The sequence below is a fragment of the Microcaecilia unicolor genome, chromosome 2 (genome assembly GCF_901765095.1).
Source record: "Microcaecilia unicolor chromosome 2, aMicUni1.1, whole genome shotgun sequence".
NCBI lineage: Eukaryota > Metazoa > Chordata > Amphibia > Gymnophiona > Siphonopidae > Microcaecilia > Microcaecilia unicolor.
In genome coordinates, this window is record NC_044032.1 from 434331826 (window position 1) to 434350323 (window position 18498).

Below are 18498 nucleotides of genomic sequence, written 5' to 3' on the forward strand. Positions count from 1 at the left end.
AGCTCACCTAGCCTCCATACTATGACACTTACCTTCTATTATCTTCTCAGACAAAGGTGGAATAATCGTACTTTGGGTTCCAGTGGTTTGTACAAACCCTAATCTCTTGTTTGGGTCATGATCTTCAAACTTTTTCTTCTGTTGAATATCCAATAAAATACGTTTGATTCCAGTTTTATTTGATTCTGTTGACAATTTTGACAAGTCTTTAATAAGACCTTCCAAATCCTGTAGGACATTTATCTCAACAATACCTGGAACTACTTCTTCTCGACTGGATTTTCATTGATGATTATCTTTTACAATTAAAATACATCTAGGAGGCACTATTTGTCCAAGGCACTGAACATCCACCTCTATGCATCCTAACACTGGAAGATCGGTCGGTACCATGGGCTACAGTCAGTTTGACCCACTTAGCTTCTTGTAAATTCTCAGGTTGTGCAAAGTGCTTATAGTACTGGCTAGCCAGAATACTGGAAACATCAGACCCCATATCTACTATACATCAGGTCTCTACCCCTCCAATTAGCTTTCTCTCTTAATTTCTCCCATTCTTTATTGGGAATTTCATGTTTACTGGTTTATGTTCTCACTTGTGTATGAGTTATTTCTCATTCCCTAGTGACAGGTTTTTCAACAGGCAAACCCCCTTTCGAGCAGCAATAACAGCTGAACTTGTACTGGGTCTCTCATTATCCACATTATGATCTTCTCTTGATATTCTGTGTATTGTCTTGGTCTCTTTTCACTATCACAATTGCATGCAATATAATCTGGTTCTCCACATCTGAAACATACCACATCTCCTCTTTCATTTCTCCCATCTTCCTGTTTCAAGGCTTCTATTTCCTTCTCTTCTTCAGGGGTAATCCCCTCTAGTTTAATCTCATTTCAGTTTTTCATACATTTCATTTTGGCTTTAAGAAATAAAGACTTCTGTATCATGAGAAGTATTACCTCCTTCTGCCAAATCATTTCTGTTACACTGTAAAATTCTTATAGGTGCTTCTTCTAGACGATAAATAACTTTTTCTTCCTCTGACCACTGAATGGCTTCTTTTAGTAAGTCTGGAAAAGGCAATCTTGGATTTTCATCCACTATCCTTGTCATTTCTTTTTGAATAATTGTGTCTCTAAAACTGAGTAGAAATTGCTCTTTTAATGCTTCTTCTGGATTTCTTCATTACCATGGTCAATTTTTCTTGCAGTATGTAGGCATACTCTCTAATGGTCTCGCCATTTTTTCTGAGTGCACTGATAGAATTCTTTGATTCTTATTCCCAGTGGCACCTTGTCCCCATGACACTTGTAAGTATAACAAATGCATCTTCCATAGTGCAACCCAATATCAGGGCTGAATATTTGACTTTGTGCTTTGATATTGTCTTTAATTACTTCTAGTTGATCTTCAGGAGGAACTTTCAAAATCTGAAAAGCTGATCTGGCTCTTTCCATCCATTCCTCTTCAGGAATATGTTCTGGACAGCTAGGAAAGCCAAAGAAATCTGGAATCTTCTTTTTCTTTCTGTATCACCACGGTAGTAACTAGCTGAGACTGAGGATCTCTATTTCAACCTTCTACAGTATTTTTTAGCTCATCAAGTTGCTTCTACATCTGCTCCATGTTTATTCTGAGTATTCTCTTCTGGAAACTCTTTTTTTTCTTTTCTGGATTGTTTTAGGTTCTCACCCAGAAAGAGTTTGCCAAACTCCCCAAAATAAGGTCACACAAAATTAATGCAATTCTTTATTCACATGTACTGCAATTTTATAGCACCAGTTGCTAAATTTGAAATTCTAAGTATCAAATTCACATCAAACCGCTTGTATTCAGGATTTTCTCAATTTTTTTCAGAACCTTCTAAAACACCAATATTCTATCCTGTGACACTATTTTTATAATTTAAGCACCCATGGGCCCCAAAACCTTTTATGGACCTTCCCAGGCATTTTACTGGCTCTTCTGCACCTCCTTGCATGCGCTGTCTGTGACATCATCACCGTGTATGTGCAGTAATGCTGCTCAACAGGCCTCGGAGCTTCTCTGAACCTGAGGCTGTCCCAAACAGACTTTCCCAGGCTCTCTGAACACCAAACTGGCCCGGAATATCCGCAGAAATCCACAGTCATACCAGCCGCAAAAATTACGGCACCCACACACAACATACCCTGGGAACCTCTCCAGATTCCTGGACCCCCTCCAGAGGTAAAATATATATTTATTTTACCTTTGGTTACATTTAGTCCATCCAGTGGAAATTATTAGTGAATGACAGTGGGCCCCTCTTCCTTAGCTGTGAAAGCTGCTTCTATAGCAACCCCAGTTAGCCCTAGGAGAAGCTATGCCCAGGAATCAAACCTGTAGTCTTCCACACAGCAATATGCAGTACTACCACTGAACCACTGGGCCAGACACATAGCTGAACTAAAGTTTTTGAAAAATGTAAACTACCTGTACAGCATAGTTCATCACTTTGGTCGCCACAGTCATTAATGCCATTACAGACGCTCTCTGGCTCGAGGCATTTCCCATTTACACAGCTGAATTTGTGGTCTTCACAAACTGCCAAATGAGAAACAAAACATATAATCTTTCGTTGGACATATGGGAACACAGGACAAAGAGATTCTACTGCAGATTTTTTTGTGAAAGTCCAGAACTTTGATAGAAATAACAAGAGACTTTAAGTCACTACAAAACAACATTGTTAATATGGATACTTTTTGTCCCTAATCTTAAAAAAACAAACAAACAAACAAACAAACAAACAAACAAACAGTTGACCTCCTCCCCTGTTTTCTTTCCAGTCAATATTTAGTCGGTTGTGGGCAGCATTTTTTAAAGTCCTGATGGCAGCTGGCTAAATTAGACCCGGATATTCAATGCGGGGCCATGTCCATGCTCCGGCACTGAATATCCAGACTTAACCACCAGGAGCTAGCTAGTAGGGACCAACATAAGACACTTATATGCCCTTATATGGAAGGCTGACCCCTCTAGCAGTAGTACCATTAGAGTACCACTAGGGTTCAGCCCACTATTTTGAACTCAGAGCTAGACAGGGCAGGAGTAGAAGGAATCACTCCTGCTCCATCCCATGAAACTACCAGGGATCACCCTCCAGGTTAAGTCCCAGGAGTGGCAGAATGGATCAGGGGGAAGGAGAAGAGGAGTTGATCAGACCAAAAGAGTACAGAATGAGGTAGGGGGTGTCTGGGGGATCGGAGTGTCAGAAGGCAACCCTGAAGTTATATGGGTATTGGCCAATATGCAGTGTTGGTGCCGCATGGTTAGGCAGCCAAAGATAGAACAGCCTTTTGTGCAGTCTTATCTGACTGCTTAGCTATATGGGCACTGGCACTGATTATGGCCTGTGCTTGCATAAGTGCCATCTTTTCCTCAATTCCGTTCCTGCACTGCCTGGTTTTGGACTGAGCAGTCAGTGCTGCTATTCAGAGGCACTGCCGGGTAAAGTGCAGCTGAATATTGGCAGCTGGCCTGCTCAGTGTGATTTAAGTGGACAGAATATCGACCCTTTTGTTTTTCTAAAGTTTTTTTTAGGCTGTTGCTGGAGTGACCCATGTTGAGATAAGTTAGACCCCAAATCTCTGAACCTAGATACCTTTGATTCCCCTCTTTATCACTCACAAAGTGATGTTTAACCAGTCACATGGGAAATAATTCTATAACTGAGTGCCTCTGTACAGGTCCCCCAATGCCTTGTGGTAGGAGCCTATTCTATAACTTAGGTGCCCAAGTTTCATTATAGAATACTAGTATAAAAGGCCCGTTTCGGTAGACAATGAAACAGGCGCTAGCAAGGTAATCCCCCCCCTGCAGCATCCTTCCTGTCTCCCCTGCCCCCCCTGCAGCCACCCATCTGGTCTCAGGACCTCCTCCCCACCAACCCTCCTCTGCCCCTGCAGCCATGCATGTGCAGCGGCCCTCCTCTCTCCCCTGCTCCCCCTGCAGCCACCCATGTCCAGCAACTCTCCTCTCCCCCTGCCCCCCCTGCAGCCACCCATGTCCAGCAACCCTCCTCTCCCCCTGCAGCTACCCATGTCCAGCGACCCTCCTCTCCTGCAGCCACCCAAGTCCAATGACCCTCCTCTCCTTTCCCCTTGCTCCCCTGTAGCCACCCATGTCCAGCGACCCACCTCTCTCCCCTGCCCCCCCTGAAGCCACCCATGTCCAGTGACCCTCCTCTCCCCCTGCCCCCCTGCAGCATCCCTTCTGTCTCCCCTGCAGCCACCCATCTGGTCTCAGGACCCCCTCCCCACCTCCCTCTTCCCTGCCCCCCCCCCTGCAGCCATCCATGTCCAGCGACCCTCCTCTCCCCCTGCAGCCACCCATGTCCAGCGACCCTCCCCTCCCCCTGCCCCTCTCCAGCCACCCATGTCCAGCGACCCTCCCCTTCCCCTGTCCCTCTCCAGCCACCCATGTCCAGCGACCCTCCCCTCTCCCCTCGGCGCATCACTGAAACCCCTACCCCCCCAGCGCATCACCCAAGCCCCTACCCCCCCTCGGGCACATCAACCCCCTCGCCACCCGCAGCCGCCAATACTAACGCTGTGCAGCCGCTGCTGCGTCTCCTGTTGAGCAGCAGCAGCCAGTACAAAAAGAAAAAAGCCAAAAGAGGAGGAGCGGCTGCAGTGACGACAGCCAATGCCAGATGGCTGTCTACGGAGCTGCGTTTCTGGTTAAAAATCTTTTTTTGGCTTTTTTATTTTTGTACCGGCCGCTGCTGCTCCACAGGAGAAGCAGCAGCGGCCGGACAGCGTTAGTATTGGCGGCTGCGGGTGGCGAGGGAGTTGATGTGCCCGAGAGGGGGGGTAGGGGCTTTGGTGATGCGCCAGGGGGGAGGGTCTTGGGTGATGCGTCGAGGGGGGGGGGGTAGGGGCTTGGGTGCTGCGCCGGGGCAGAGGGGCTTGGGTGTTGCGCGGAGGGGGGGCACTGAGAGCTGATTGGTAGGCGGGGGAGGAGTAGGGAAACACGCTCAACGTGTTTCCCTACTCCTCCCCTTGCCTTGGAATCAGCTGTCAGTGACATCACTGACATCAGTGCATTCTAAACTGCCAAGGTACCAGGCACATTAGAACATTGGAGGTGAGAATTATTATATAGGACTCGTTTAATCTGGTACTGGCATGCCTAACATTCAGGTACCCATAGTCAGTGCTTTTTTTGTGCCGGTATGCGCCGGTACGGCATACTGGCAACTTTTTTCAGAGGTCCAGCAGCTCCCCGACATTCCGTTCTGCCCCCTGCAAGTATGTGCCAAAGTTGCAGTGGTGAACTGGTGGGCGGCGATAGTAAAAGCAGCAAGCAGGCAGGCTCAACTCTGTCCTTCGCTTCCCTGCCCTCTCTGCATCCCGCCTTTCTATGATGTCATTTCCTTTCTGCGAGGCCGGCAGGACGCTGAAAGGGCAGGAAAGCGAAGGACGGAGTCAAGCTTTCCTGCTTGCTGCTTTTACTACCGCTGCCCGCCAGTTTGCCGCTGCGACTTCGGTAGAGAGTGGAGTGGAAGTGGGACATGGGAGAGGGGAGGGCAGGGGAGAGAGGAGAATCGCTGGACATGGGAGAGGGGAGGGCAAGGGAGAGAGGATAATCGCTGGACATCAATGGGAGGGGAGGGCAGGGGAGAGAGGAGAATCGCTGGACGTGGAGGGGAGGGGAGGGCAGGGAAGAGAGAATTGCTGGACATTGATGGGAGGGCATGGAAGAGAGAAGAATTGCTGGACATGGATGGGAGGGGAGGGCAGGGAAGAGAGAATTGCTGGACATGGAGGGGAGGGGAGGGCAGGGGAGAGAGGAGAATCACTGGATGGATGGGAGGGGAGGGCAGGGAAGAGAGAATTGCTGGACATGGATGGGAGGGGAGGGGAGAGAGGAGAATCGCTGGTCATGGATGGCAGGGGAGGACATGGGGTACAGAAGAATCGCTGACATGGATGGCAGGGGAGGACAGGGGGCAGAGAAGAATCGCTGGACATGGCAGGGGAGGATGGGGCAGAGAGGAATCGCTGGACATAGATGGCAGGGGAGGACAGGGGGCAGAGAAGAATCGCTGGACATGGATGGAGGGGAGGGAAGAGAGGAAGGAGATGCACATGGATGGGAGGGCAGGGAAGAGGAGAAATGCTGGAAATGGATGGAGAGGGGAGCAGGAGATAGAGGAGAATTGCTGGGCATGGATGGATGGAGGGGTTGGCGGGGAGATAGGAGACATGCTGAACTTCGATGGAGGAGAGGGGAGAGAGAATTATTGCTTTATATGGATACAGGGGAGGGAAGAGAGGAGAAATGCTGGACATGGATGGAGGGGAGGAGAGAGGAGAAGTGCTAGACATGGATGAAGGGGAGGAAAGAAAAAAGAAGAAGATGCACATGGATGGAGATGAGGGAAAGGGAAGAGAGGAGAAAAACTGCACATGGATGGAGAAAATAGGATCCACGTTATACGTCCTCCAGTCAATTCCATGGAGGAGGACCCAGCTTTTACTTATGGATGTATGACAAGAAATGAATAAGAAAGAAGGAAAGCAAAGAAATAAATGGAAAGGAAGCCCTGCAAGCGGAGTTAAGGGAACAGATAGCAGCAGAATCAGAGACTGAGACCAATATGGATAGAAAAACAAAGTCTCCAGACAACAAAGGTAGAAAAAATCATTTTATTTTCATTTAGTGTTTGAAATATGTCTAATTTGAGAATTTACATCTGCTGCCTTATTTTGCACTGGGTATGCTGGAGCTGTAACAGCTTACAGAAATTATTTATAATGAAAAAAATCACGTTATTTTTTTTCTCCTATACTAGTATAATATTTTCAATGATGTATGTTTATATGCGCCATGGCTGGTATAAGGGGTGTGGCTAATGTGGGTGTGGTTATCATAGGGGTGGAGCCATATGTGGTGACCCCGCCCCTAATGAGTACCGGCACCTTTTTTTCTACAAAAAAAGCACTGCCCATAGTTATACCAGCCATATAGCTGGTGTAAAGCAGGCGTAAAGCAATACCTGTAGCAGATATTTTCTGAGGACAGCAGACCAATTATTCTCACATGTGGGTGAGGTCATCCACGGAGCCTAGTGCAGAAAGTTGCCCAGCATAATATTTCTTTAAGAGCTCAAGGCAGCGCTCCCACCACGCATGTGCGGGTGCCTTCCCGCCCGACTCTTGAGTGAGGGACCATTAGCACAATAACATAGCTACAAAGAGACAACTCCAAGGAGAGGCTGGAGCGTATGTGAGAATAATTGGCTTGCTGTCTTCGGAGAATGCCTTCTACAGGTAAGTAACTTTGTTTTCTTCGAGGTCATGCAGGTCAGGTTATTCTCACATGTGGGAATCCCTAGCTACCAGGCTCACCAAAAACAACATTAGGACAATTGGAACTTGCAATGGTAAGTCCAAAGATGTCAACCTGAAAACATATATATACTGTTACAGAGGTGCAGCCTGGAACAGAATAAAACAGGCCTAGGAGGATGGAGTTGGATTCTAGGCCCCAAATTCTGAAAGACTGTCTGCCCAAACTGACTGTTACATTGGGTATCATGCTCAAGGCAATAGTGGGATGTGAATGTGTGGAAAGACCACACTGCAGCCTTGCAAATCTATTCAGCGGAGGCTGACCTAAAATTGGGTACCAATGCCGCCATGGGTCTACATTTTGAGCCTTGACATGACCTTCCAAAGTCAGTCCAGCCTGGGCATAAGTAAAAGATATGCAATCTCAATTGGAAATTGTGCATTTATCAATGGCAAACCCATCCTGTTTGAATCAAAAGAAACAAAAAGCAGGGTGCACTGTCCGTAGGGCCTAGTCCGCTCCAGGTAAAAGGTCAATGCTCGCTTGCAGTCCAAAGTATGCAGTGCACTTTCACCAGGATGGGCATGACATTTTGGAAAGAATGTTGGAAGGATGATTGACTGATTCAGATGGAACTCTGACACCACCTTAGAAAGGAATTTAGGGTGTGTGCAGAGAACTACTCTGTTGTGATGAAACTTTGTGTAAGGTTGATCCACTATTAGGGCCTGAAGCTCACTGACCCTGCGAGATGAAGTAACTGCTAATCGCTCAAAAGTGCATGGTTTGGGATAAGGTATCTTTCAAAGATATCTCCAAAACAGGGAAGATAGGGTATCCTGATAGTGAGGTTGCAAAAGAGACCATAATAGATCAGGTGTCCTTAAATAAAAATAAAAATCAGACAAAAGATTGCAAATTAATACTGTCAAGTGCTGAGCATAATGTAATTAGGAACAACAAACATAGTTTGAAATGTCTATATGTGAATGCCAGGAGCCTAAGAAATAAGATGGGAGAGTTAGATTATATTGCACTAAATGAAAAATTATATATAATAGGCATCTCTGAGACCTGGTGGAAGGAGGATAACCAGTGGGACACTGTCATACCGGGGAGGGATTCGGGTGTTGGGAAGGACAAGTTGGTGGCACCGGTTTTGGTGGGAAAATGCCATTTTGTCTTCTCCGGCTATGACAGCAGATCGGTCTGATTCTCTGCCGCTTCTTTCAGTACAGCAGCTGGCAGGGAGTTTTTCCTCTCCTGCAGGCAGGATCTGAAGGGGGTTTTTCACTGGAATTTGTCCTGCAGATGTACAAGGCGTCCACTGTGAGTAACTTAAGAGATGTTTTTTAAAAGTATTCAATTTTGTTTTTCTGTACATTTAATGTGTATTATGTGTATTTTTTAGTTGGCCCCTGACGCAGTCCATTGATAGTGAAACATGATTCACGTCAAGCTTTGTGTTGTTTGAATCTGTTAGAATAAAGCTCTACCACATTTGAGACATGTTTTCTGCCACCTTATTGGAAAAATGTTTTCAGTTCATCGTTGAACCATAGTATAGTGTTATGCCTATGTGAGGTTCTTGTTCGTAAGGGTGCTATTTCGTCTAGTATGCTTCTGCATCTTTTATCCCATTCTGTGAGGTAGTGTGTGGAGTCCATTTGAGCTATTTGTTATTGTATATCTGTAGCCAGAATGTTTTCGGGTCTATTTGGCCTCTGGTGCTGTAGGTTGTGTGTTCTTGTGTACGGTTTGAGCGCTTCTTCCTCCATTTTAGGGATAGGTTTAGTTTGTAGTGATCGGTCCATGGTGTTTCTGTCCATTTGATATCTGTTATTATTAGGTTCTGGTCTGTTGACAGTTTATGTGAGATGAGGTCGAGTGTATGCCCTTTGACATGGGTTGCTTGCATTTGTGGCCATCTAAGTTCCCATGAGTGGAGGAATTCCTTACATTCTCATGCGTTTGTAGAGTTTGGGTCTTCTAGTATTAGTATATTGGCGTTGGTTGCGCACGTGTTCGAAATGAAGTCTGTGAAGATTGTCTGGCTATCGTTCCAATTACCTGGTCGTCTATAAAACAAGACACAATTCAGGTGATCAAGCAGGGGTTTGTTGTGGATTCTGATTGAGGCAATTTCAAGTTAGGGTGTTATGGACTCAGAAGTGGTTTCAATGGTAAACTGTGATCGATAGATTAATGCTATGCCTCCGCCTCTCTTTTCCTTTCTGGTCCAGTGAGTGATTTTGTATCCTGGGGGGCAGAGATCTAGGATTATGGGTTCCTTTTGATCACGGATCCAGGTTTCAGTGATAAAAAGTAGATCAAGGTTTTCTGACGTGATCCAGTCTGTTACGATTGTTGTTTTGTTTACTACAGATCTGACGTTGATGTAGCCCAGTTGTATTTTTTGGTGTGGGTCGTCTATGTTTGGTGTTATGTGGATTTTTCTTAGTTGTCATATCTTTGTTATTGTGGGTTTGTTGTAGGGTTTCTTTCCCTTCTGTTGGGGTTGTCCGCATGTTGGTGTTTTTTCTTTGTTTTGGTTGTTGTAAGTGGTTGTACTTGGATCTTTGTTTTTTTGTTTTTTTTAAATAAATACAGATAATTTACTCACAGTCAGGTGGTTTAGAGGTGTTGCTCCAGGGCGCAGTCTCTGTGACTCTGAGAGCTGTAGCAATGGTTTCGCTGGGGGGATGCAGTGTGTCTGGGCATCTGGGAGCGGGAGGATGGCCAAGCTGAGGTCGCCACCGAACTCTGTGTGCGGAGCTGCCGCCGCTCTCTCCTTCGATCCCTGCGACTGTCCGCGCTGGGGGTGGCCGCCCAGCACTGGCTCAGGTCATGTCCTGTGGCGTCTGAGCCCGGGAGGGTAGCCAAGCTGAGGCCGCCGGCGGATTTCACGTGTGGGGCTGCCGCCGCTCTCTCTCTCAGTTCCCGCGGCTAGCAGCAGCCGTCGCCTGCACCAGGGGTGGTCATCCAGCACTGGCTCAGGTCGCGACCCGCTCAGGTCAGGAGCGCCGTCCTTACTCAACCCGGGCCTTGGCCTCCAGCAGGGAGCTCCTCTGGTGCGTCCCCTTCGTGCCAGGTGCCAATCTGATCAGGAAGGACCATTGTGGGATGCTCCCTCTCCCGTTACCAGGTGAGGTCGTCCGTCTGAGTACACACAGCCATAAAAATTTGTGCATCGCTATACTTGTGCAGAGATCCTGGATGCTTTATTACAAGTGTCAAATGAGCCTTTCCCCTGGGCCATCTGGCGAAGGGACTCAGCCTGCTCCGGAGGGGAGTGTCTGCCAAATCAATCATACTGCAAACCAAGGACTGCAAGTAGAAGCTCATGTAGAGCTGGTATGATTAAATGCAAGAGATGAGCTTTGAGGTCTGGTACATTTTACACCCAAAAGAGTCCTGACTCCAAGCTGCTCTGCCTGGGGGTGCCAAAGCAAAGTCCCTTGAACTTCTGGCTCATTTGAGCGCAGATTCAACTACCGAGAAATGATGAGGCAATTGTCTACTATCAAAACCAGGTACACTCTGAATCCATTACATGGTGCCAGTCTTTTTGGGGAGTACTGAGACAGACAAAGGGGACTCCCAATTCTTCATCAGAACATCATGCAAGATCATGTGAAGAGGGATAGTCACAGCCTCACTAGGAGAGTCATACTCCAGAACCTCAAATATCTTAGCTCTGGGTTTGTCCTTCATCTCCAACTTAATGGGAAGGGCAGCCATCATTTCCTTAAGAAAAGCAGGGAAGAGAGACTATCAGGTGGAGATTTACAGGTTTACCTCTCTTCTGGTGGGGAGAGGTGTAAGTTTCCAAGTTTATTAGGATTTACTAATCCACCAATTGGGGGTACATACATAGTAACATAGTAGATGACGGCAGAAAAAGACCTGCACGGTCCATCCAGTCTGCCCAACAAGATAAACTCATATGTGCTACTTTTTGTGTATACCTTACCTTGATTTGTACCTGTCCTTTTCAGGGCACAGAACGTATAAGTCTGCTCAGCACTATCCCCGCCTCCCAACCACCAGCCCCGCCTCCCACCACCGGTTCTGGCACAGACCGTATAAGTCTGCCCAGCACCACCCCCGCCTCCCGCCACAGGCTTTGCCACCCAATCTCGGCTAAGCTCCTTCTGAACAGGATTCCTTTATGTTTATCCCACGCATGTTTGAATTCCGTTACCATTTTCATTTCCACCACCTCCCGTGGGAGGGCATTCCAAGCATCCACTACTCTCTCGGTGAAAAAATACTTCCTGACATTTTTCTTGAGTCTGCTCCCCTTCAATCTTCAAGGTTCGTTTGCGGATTAATACCTTTCAAATATTTGAACGTCTGTATCATATCACCCCTGTTTCTCCTTTCCTCCAGAGTATACATGTTCAGGTCAGCAAGTCTCTCCTCATACGTCTTGTAACGCAAATTTGCGGATTTGTTGTTGCGTCAGGGAGCGCTCGTCTTCCAGCTCTGAAACCCTGTGTTCCAGTTCCCCGGTCCGCCGCGAAGTTTCCGCCAGCCTTGCATCAAAGTTGTCGATCTGAGTCGATATGCGCTCTAATCGTGGTTCCAAAGCTTGTGCTACTGCTGCGGTCAGTTGCGCGAGCTGCCATCTAGGTAGTTTACAATTTCATCAAAAATATAATAGAAGTATAGTGTGTGTACATAGACAAACATTGAAATGTGAAGGAAGGAGGGAGGAACTCCATATATTTTAGAAAAAAGAAAAAGGTGTGGAGGGGACAAACAAGAGGGATCCCTTTAGTGATTCAGAAAAGGCAGTACAATGGATAAAAAAAATAGACACTAATTAAATGCATCTTGAAATAAAATGTCTTAAGGTCAATCTTGAAAAAGTTGGTAATTATTACTATTATTATTATTATATTCGTACCCCGCGCTTTCCCACATAATGCAGGCTCAATGCGGCTTACATAGTACTTTGAAATACAAAGTTAATAGAATTTTTATAAAACAGTAGAAAACAATGTAAAGTTGGGCTTGTAAAGTTTTGCTTGTTAGCTCTTTGTTTTGTTTTTTTTTGTTGCGGCCACTGCTGCTCAACAGGAGAAGCAGCAGTGCAGTGGCCAGGAAACAAAGATCGGGTGGAAGGAGGAGCAGGAGGCAGGAGGTAAAATAGAGAGAGTGGGGAGAGAAGGAGGGGAGATGAAGAAGGACTGGAGAAAGAGAGAAGCTGCTAGAGATAAGGATGGGGAGAAAGGGGGGGATCCTGGCTGAGATTAGAAAGAGGGAAGACACTGGAAGGAAGGGTAGGGAGAGAAACATAAGAGAGATTGAAGGATGGGGAGAAAGAGGGGGGAAATGATGAATGTAAAAGGGTAGAGAGAGAGAGAGAGAGAGAGAGAGAGAGACACTGGATGGAAGGATCAGGAGAGGGGGGTAGTTGGATGGAAGGATGGGGAGAGAGAAGGAAAATGGATGGAAGGATGGGAAGAGAAAGATGCTGGATGGAAGGATAGAGAGAGAGAGAGAGGGGGAGATGGATGAAAGGATGCAGAGAGAAAGGGGAGAGACTGGAAGGATGTGGAGAGAGAAGGGACACTGAACAGAAAAGGGTAGAGAGACACTGGATAGAAGGAGGGGAGAGAGAGGGTAGATGGGTGGAAGGATGGGGGGAGAAAGAGGGCTTACATTTGCCATTACGGCAAATGTAAGCCACATTGAGCCTGCAAATTGTTGGGAAAATGTGGGATACAAATGCTACAAATAAAATAATAATAAAATAAGATGCTGGATGGAAGGGAAGGGAGAAAAGAGGAGACGCTGGATGGAAGAATGCAGAAAGAAAGAAAGAAAGAAAGAAAGAAAGAAAGAAAGAAAGAAAGAAAGAGGGGAGACACTGGAAGGATGGGGAGAGAAAGAAGAGAGCTGCTGGATGGAAAAGGGGAGTAGTGAAAGACTGGAGAATAAGAGGAAGGGACACAGGGAGAACAAGGGTGAGGAAAAGATGAAAAGCCATAGGTAGATGAAGTAAAAAGAAGGAAATTAAAGAATGGATAGTAAGAATGAATTAAATCTGTACAGAGAGAGAGGCAGAAAACTATCAATAAAACAAAGAAAAAGGAGAGAAAAATGACAAATGGACAGGAAACCCTGGCAAAAGAGTTGAGAAGATGAAGGAAAGCAGAATCAAGAGACTGGGAGCAACACAATTAGAAAAAGCAAATGGCCATACAACAAAGGTAAAGAAAATTGTATTTTTAATTTAGGATAAAGTAATATGGTAGCTGTGTTAATAAAGTTTAATAAATGCAAATAAAACACAAAATAGAAAATAAGGTGATACCTTCACTGATTTTAAAACATTTTTGATTAGCTTTCAGAGACCAACACTTCCTTCCTCAGGTCAGGAGAGGATACCGTAACAGCATTATATTGACCTGAGGCAGGAGGTTTTGGCCTCTGAAAGCTAATTGAAAGGGGTATTAGGCTATTAAATAAAATATTTTCTGAAATGGCTGTGGATTTGAGGTGTGCCAGGGGGGCCAAGCTATGTAGAGTGGGTGGAGCTAATGCAAAGTGGGGAAGGGCTGTGGGCGTGTACTAAAACCTCCCTCTCAAAAATTGGGACCCCTTGGCAGCTCTGCCCTCATCAAGCACTTCTGTGTAATTAACACTCCACTGTTGCCAAAGATAAACTGGCTTTCTGTTATACTGAATAGCTAGGGAGCTCTGTAATCTTACCTACTTTAAACAAGAAAGTGCTTTGGCCTAGTAAATCAAGGATCAACATACATCCTAGTAATCTGGAGAAGAAGAAACAATAGACTCCCCCATCCGCCTAGAGGTCACAAACTCAAGAGGCAAAACACTTATCTAGCTATACCCACATGAATACCTGCCTACCACCATCAAGCAACCCCTAAAGCTACAACTACAACCACAACTAACAGACCAGTACTTGGAAACTTGGGCCTAGTAAATGCCAGATCAGCCAATAAAAAATTTCCTATGATCCATGATGTCATCTGTGAATACCATCTAGACATTTTGGGAATAACTGAGACGTGGCTGGATGAAAGCGGAGGAGTACCATGGGCTGAACTATGTCTCACAGGATTCACTATCCTGCACCAAGACAATGAAAGCAAGGTAGAGGGGTAGCAGTCCTGATCCGAAAGACAATCAAACTGCATCCCCCCTCACCTCTAATTTCAAAGATTTTAATTGTTCTGTACATTTCTATAGCTACTAATGGCACTCTAGAAATAAGATTGTAAGCTCTTTGAGCAGGGACTGTCCTTCTATGTTAAATTGTACAGCGCTGCGTAACCCTAGTAGCACTTTAGAAATGTCAAATAGTAGTAGTAGTAGTAAGTAGTAATATTATTGGTTATGGTTAATATTTCACTTTTTGGTGTAGAAAATATTCCTTGTTGAACCACAAATCATGATTTGTGGAAGTAAACCTTTATCAAGTGTAAGTAATATTTAATACTGGGGAAATCAAAGAGTTCACCAACCTGTAGATTCTGTATAGCATCTAATTCCAGCTGGTTCACTATATGACCCTTTAGTAAAGCCGCATTCAGCAAGGCTGGTTTCCAATCCTCGGCAAGTTACTTGCAGACACTCAGATCCCTCCAGGTCAGATTGTGGTATATTGAATTTTTGCGTTGCAAAAGATGGATGAGCACCTCTGCCAATATAGAAAGAAGGAAATAGCATTATCATACCAATGAAAATTGACCACAAGGAGGAGTTAATTTTAGAACTAGATGCATTTCCCCTCATTCTATAAATGTGAGCGCCTAAATGCGTAGCACTTGCATGCATGATTGTTAGAGATTCACATGTTAGTGCTGGTTCGGTGCTAAACAGTATTCTACAATCTTAGCATGCAACTTACATAGTGCGTAAATGCAAGGGGGTGTTCACGTGAGTGGGGCATGGGCATCTCCCACAATTACATGGGAATGTTATAGAACAGTGCCATTTACATGCCAACGTGCAGCATTTGAATTTTTGCCTCTGTATAGATCCTTGTTGTGATTGTACCTTAATGTGGCCCATGGCCAGATGACAACCCTTCCCAAAGGCCCTGTTCAGGAGCCATTTTTTTAGGCATCCATGGAGACCTTCCCCCCCCCCCCCCCCATGAATTGGCGAGGCAAATTTGTGGACCTACAGAACCATTTCATTTATGAATATTGCGTTCAATTCCAGTCGCTGTATCTCAAAAAAGATATAGCAAAATTTTTTATGGATCTTTCCACTGGGAACTTGTCTAAACCTCATTTGAGTCTCACTATCCTAGTTGCCTTGACCAGATCCTCTGACTAGATGTTGATAAAATCATAACTGAAATAGAACAGTTAAATAAGGCACGGTTGCCTGTTAAGCAACTTGAAAACAAGAGGACATGCCAGGAAACTAATGATCAGCAGATTGAAAACAAATCATAGCCTGTTATTTTTCAAGGACCACATAGTCAAGCTGTGAAATTTGTAGTCAGAGGATCTGGTCAAGGCAACTAGGATAGTGAGACTCAAACGAGGTTTAGACAAGTTCCCAGTGGAAAGATCCATAAAAAGTTATTAGCCAGGTACATTTGAGAGAGCCATTGTTCATCTATGGAAAAGAGTGCCAAGAAATAGATTTACTGGTTACTTGTGACCTGGACTGCCCGCCACAGCAGACAGGATGCTAGGCTTGATGGAGCTTGGTCTGACTCTCAATGGCTGACCTGTAACCCACTTGAGAGTGTACAAGAGTGTTAGAATGAAATACAGTCATTCCATGAGACTTGGAGAGGAGGAGGACAGGAGACGAAAGCTGGGCCAATACTAGTGAGAAGCCAGTGAAGGAGGGGAGAATCCTGAGGGAGACTACTATCCAGTGGCGTTCCTAGGGGGGGCTGGCACCCGGGGCGGATTGCCGATGCGCCCCACCCCCCGGGTGCAGCGCCGCTGGGGGGGGGGTGCCGCGCGCGCCTGCCCTCCGTTGGCCCATGCTTCTTCTCTGCCCCAGAACAAACCTGTTCCGGGGCAGAGAAGAAGCATGGACCAACGGAGGACAGGCGCGCGCGGCACCCCCCCCAGCGGCGTGCACCCGGGGCGGACCGCCCCCCCTAGGAACGTCACTGCTACTATCCAAAATATCATTAAAACCACAAACACAAACTTTTTCTGTTTTGAGTCAGACTTTCCTGGAGAACTGTGAGGTAACAGATGAACTGTATATATTTTTGTCCACGTCTTTGAAGTGTGACTAATGAGTGTTTATTCAAGGGGGTAGATCCCAAGATTCAAAAGTTTTTTTGAAAGTACTTGGCCCCCCGGGGGGGGGTGGGGGGGGGGGGGGGGGGATGGGAGATGAGATATCACTGTGGAGTGCAAGGTGTGTAGACGATTGGAATGACGGCTCTCCTCTAATCAGATACATTTTGATGGAATACTCCTGGAGTTTCTTGATAGCTCAACTCAATCAGTACAATTTTGGTTCCTAAGATCATCGGGTAGATGTCTAACTCAAAATCATCTAAAACAGATCACCAATTTGGCCTCACATTGTGCCCTTAACTCCACAAAACAGATCACCCCCCCCCCCCCCCCCCACACACACACCGCACAATTCCAGACAAGATGGTGGTGAAAGAGCGTGAATCGACTGGATAATTCATACTGAGTGAGATACAATCTATAAAAATTATGATCAAGACCAACTCAAGAGGCTCTTTAGGGATTAGAAGGGCTAGATAAGGAATGAAGCAAAATTAGTGTCTTGATGAGTTCTAAGTTCACCTGTAAGGCTGAGAAGGTAGACCTTTCAGCAGAGCCCTGGAACACATGTTGATTTGTGTAAAGGATACTCTGTGAAATCTTAAGAGACAGAAGAAGTGGTGGCATTGAGACAGAAAAAACTGGAGACACTGAGAGGCTGGAGTGAAGACAGCAAGGATATCAAGAGAAGATGAAAGGAACCTTCTCTAGCTTAACACATGTCTCCACATGTCAAAGGCTTTGCTAAATTGAGTGTTCTCAGTATGGGCCCTAAAGGTGACTAACTGGGTTAGGAACTGATTAAGTGAAAGGCGACAGAGGATATGGTAAATGGAGCTCATTTGAGGAAGGAAAGTTAACAGTGGTGTGCCGCAAGGTCAGTTCTTGGGCCGGTTCTTTTATAATTTGTGTATCATTTAAAAGCTTTTCCATTATTTTCTTACGACAAAACTCAGATTTACCAGCTTGTAGTTGGGATCAGACCAGAAAGCTACAGTGTGACCTATGGGAGGAAGAGTCACCCTGACATCACACACGGCCTTTTAACAAACAACTGCCCCAAGGTGTCATGCCTCAGGTGTCGCATCGACATGTCATTGTGTGCCCCTTCGTGCACAGCTTTAGGAGCAGCTGAACATTGAAGCTTCACATGTCATGTGACAATGTTACATACCAACTGATAGACTTGTGGCCAATGACTAAGCAGCACCAATGGAGAATCAAGAAAGGTACCTCACCTACTTACTTTGCTAACATGGATAATGCACTCTCAGGCATGGTCCAAAAGACACACAATACCATATAACATAGTATATCCACTGGGCACCAACCAAGAGGATACAGACCCAATAAAATCCAGACAATACAGGTATGGCATGAACCCTGACATGCACCCTCTAGACATACTAATCCAAGCACTAACAGAATCCCAGCATGGCAAGCTAAGAATAACTGCAAAGCAAAGTGTCAGCAGACACTGATCACATGTGAAAACGAAGAACTTGAAACATTTGTACCAATCCCCGTATGCTATATAACGTTCGATCTGCAGTCAACAAGGTCAGAACTATTACGAGACTGGATCGAGAAGAACAACTAGGCCTGGTATTTATTGTCAAGACCTGGCTGTGAAATAAAGATGACCCTGTACTAAACGACCTCTGTCCCCCAAGCTACAAAATACTACACCAACCACGGGACAATAAAAAAGGGGGAGGGATAGCAGTTAATCTACAGATTGTTTTTCAACCTCAAACTAGCATTGACGCACTCATCAGCCACCTTAGAGATCCTGGCATGCACAATCCAAGACACTGCCTTTGCAGGGAAACTATGCTATATCTTATTTTATCAGCCACCAAGCCACTAGCCTAACACCCAAAAAGATTTCATGGATTTTATATCCAATACATGCTC

The 18498-nt window shown here is 45.7% G+C and overlaps 1 protein-coding gene across 1 annotated transcript in view; it reads right to left on the reverse strand.

Annotated features, from left to right (window-relative positions):
- The window catches only part of CFI (complement factor I), a gene marked incomplete at its 5' end in the record, with an annotated part of 98540 nt that overhangs the window by 68360 nt on the left and 11682 nt on the right, over nucleotides 1–18498 (reverse strand). Inside the window, 2 exon segments of the mRNA XM_030190814.1 lie at nucleotides 2456–2566; nucleotides 14824–14999. Coding sequence (XP_030046674.1) covers nucleotides 2456–2566; nucleotides 14824–14999 — 287 coding nt within the window.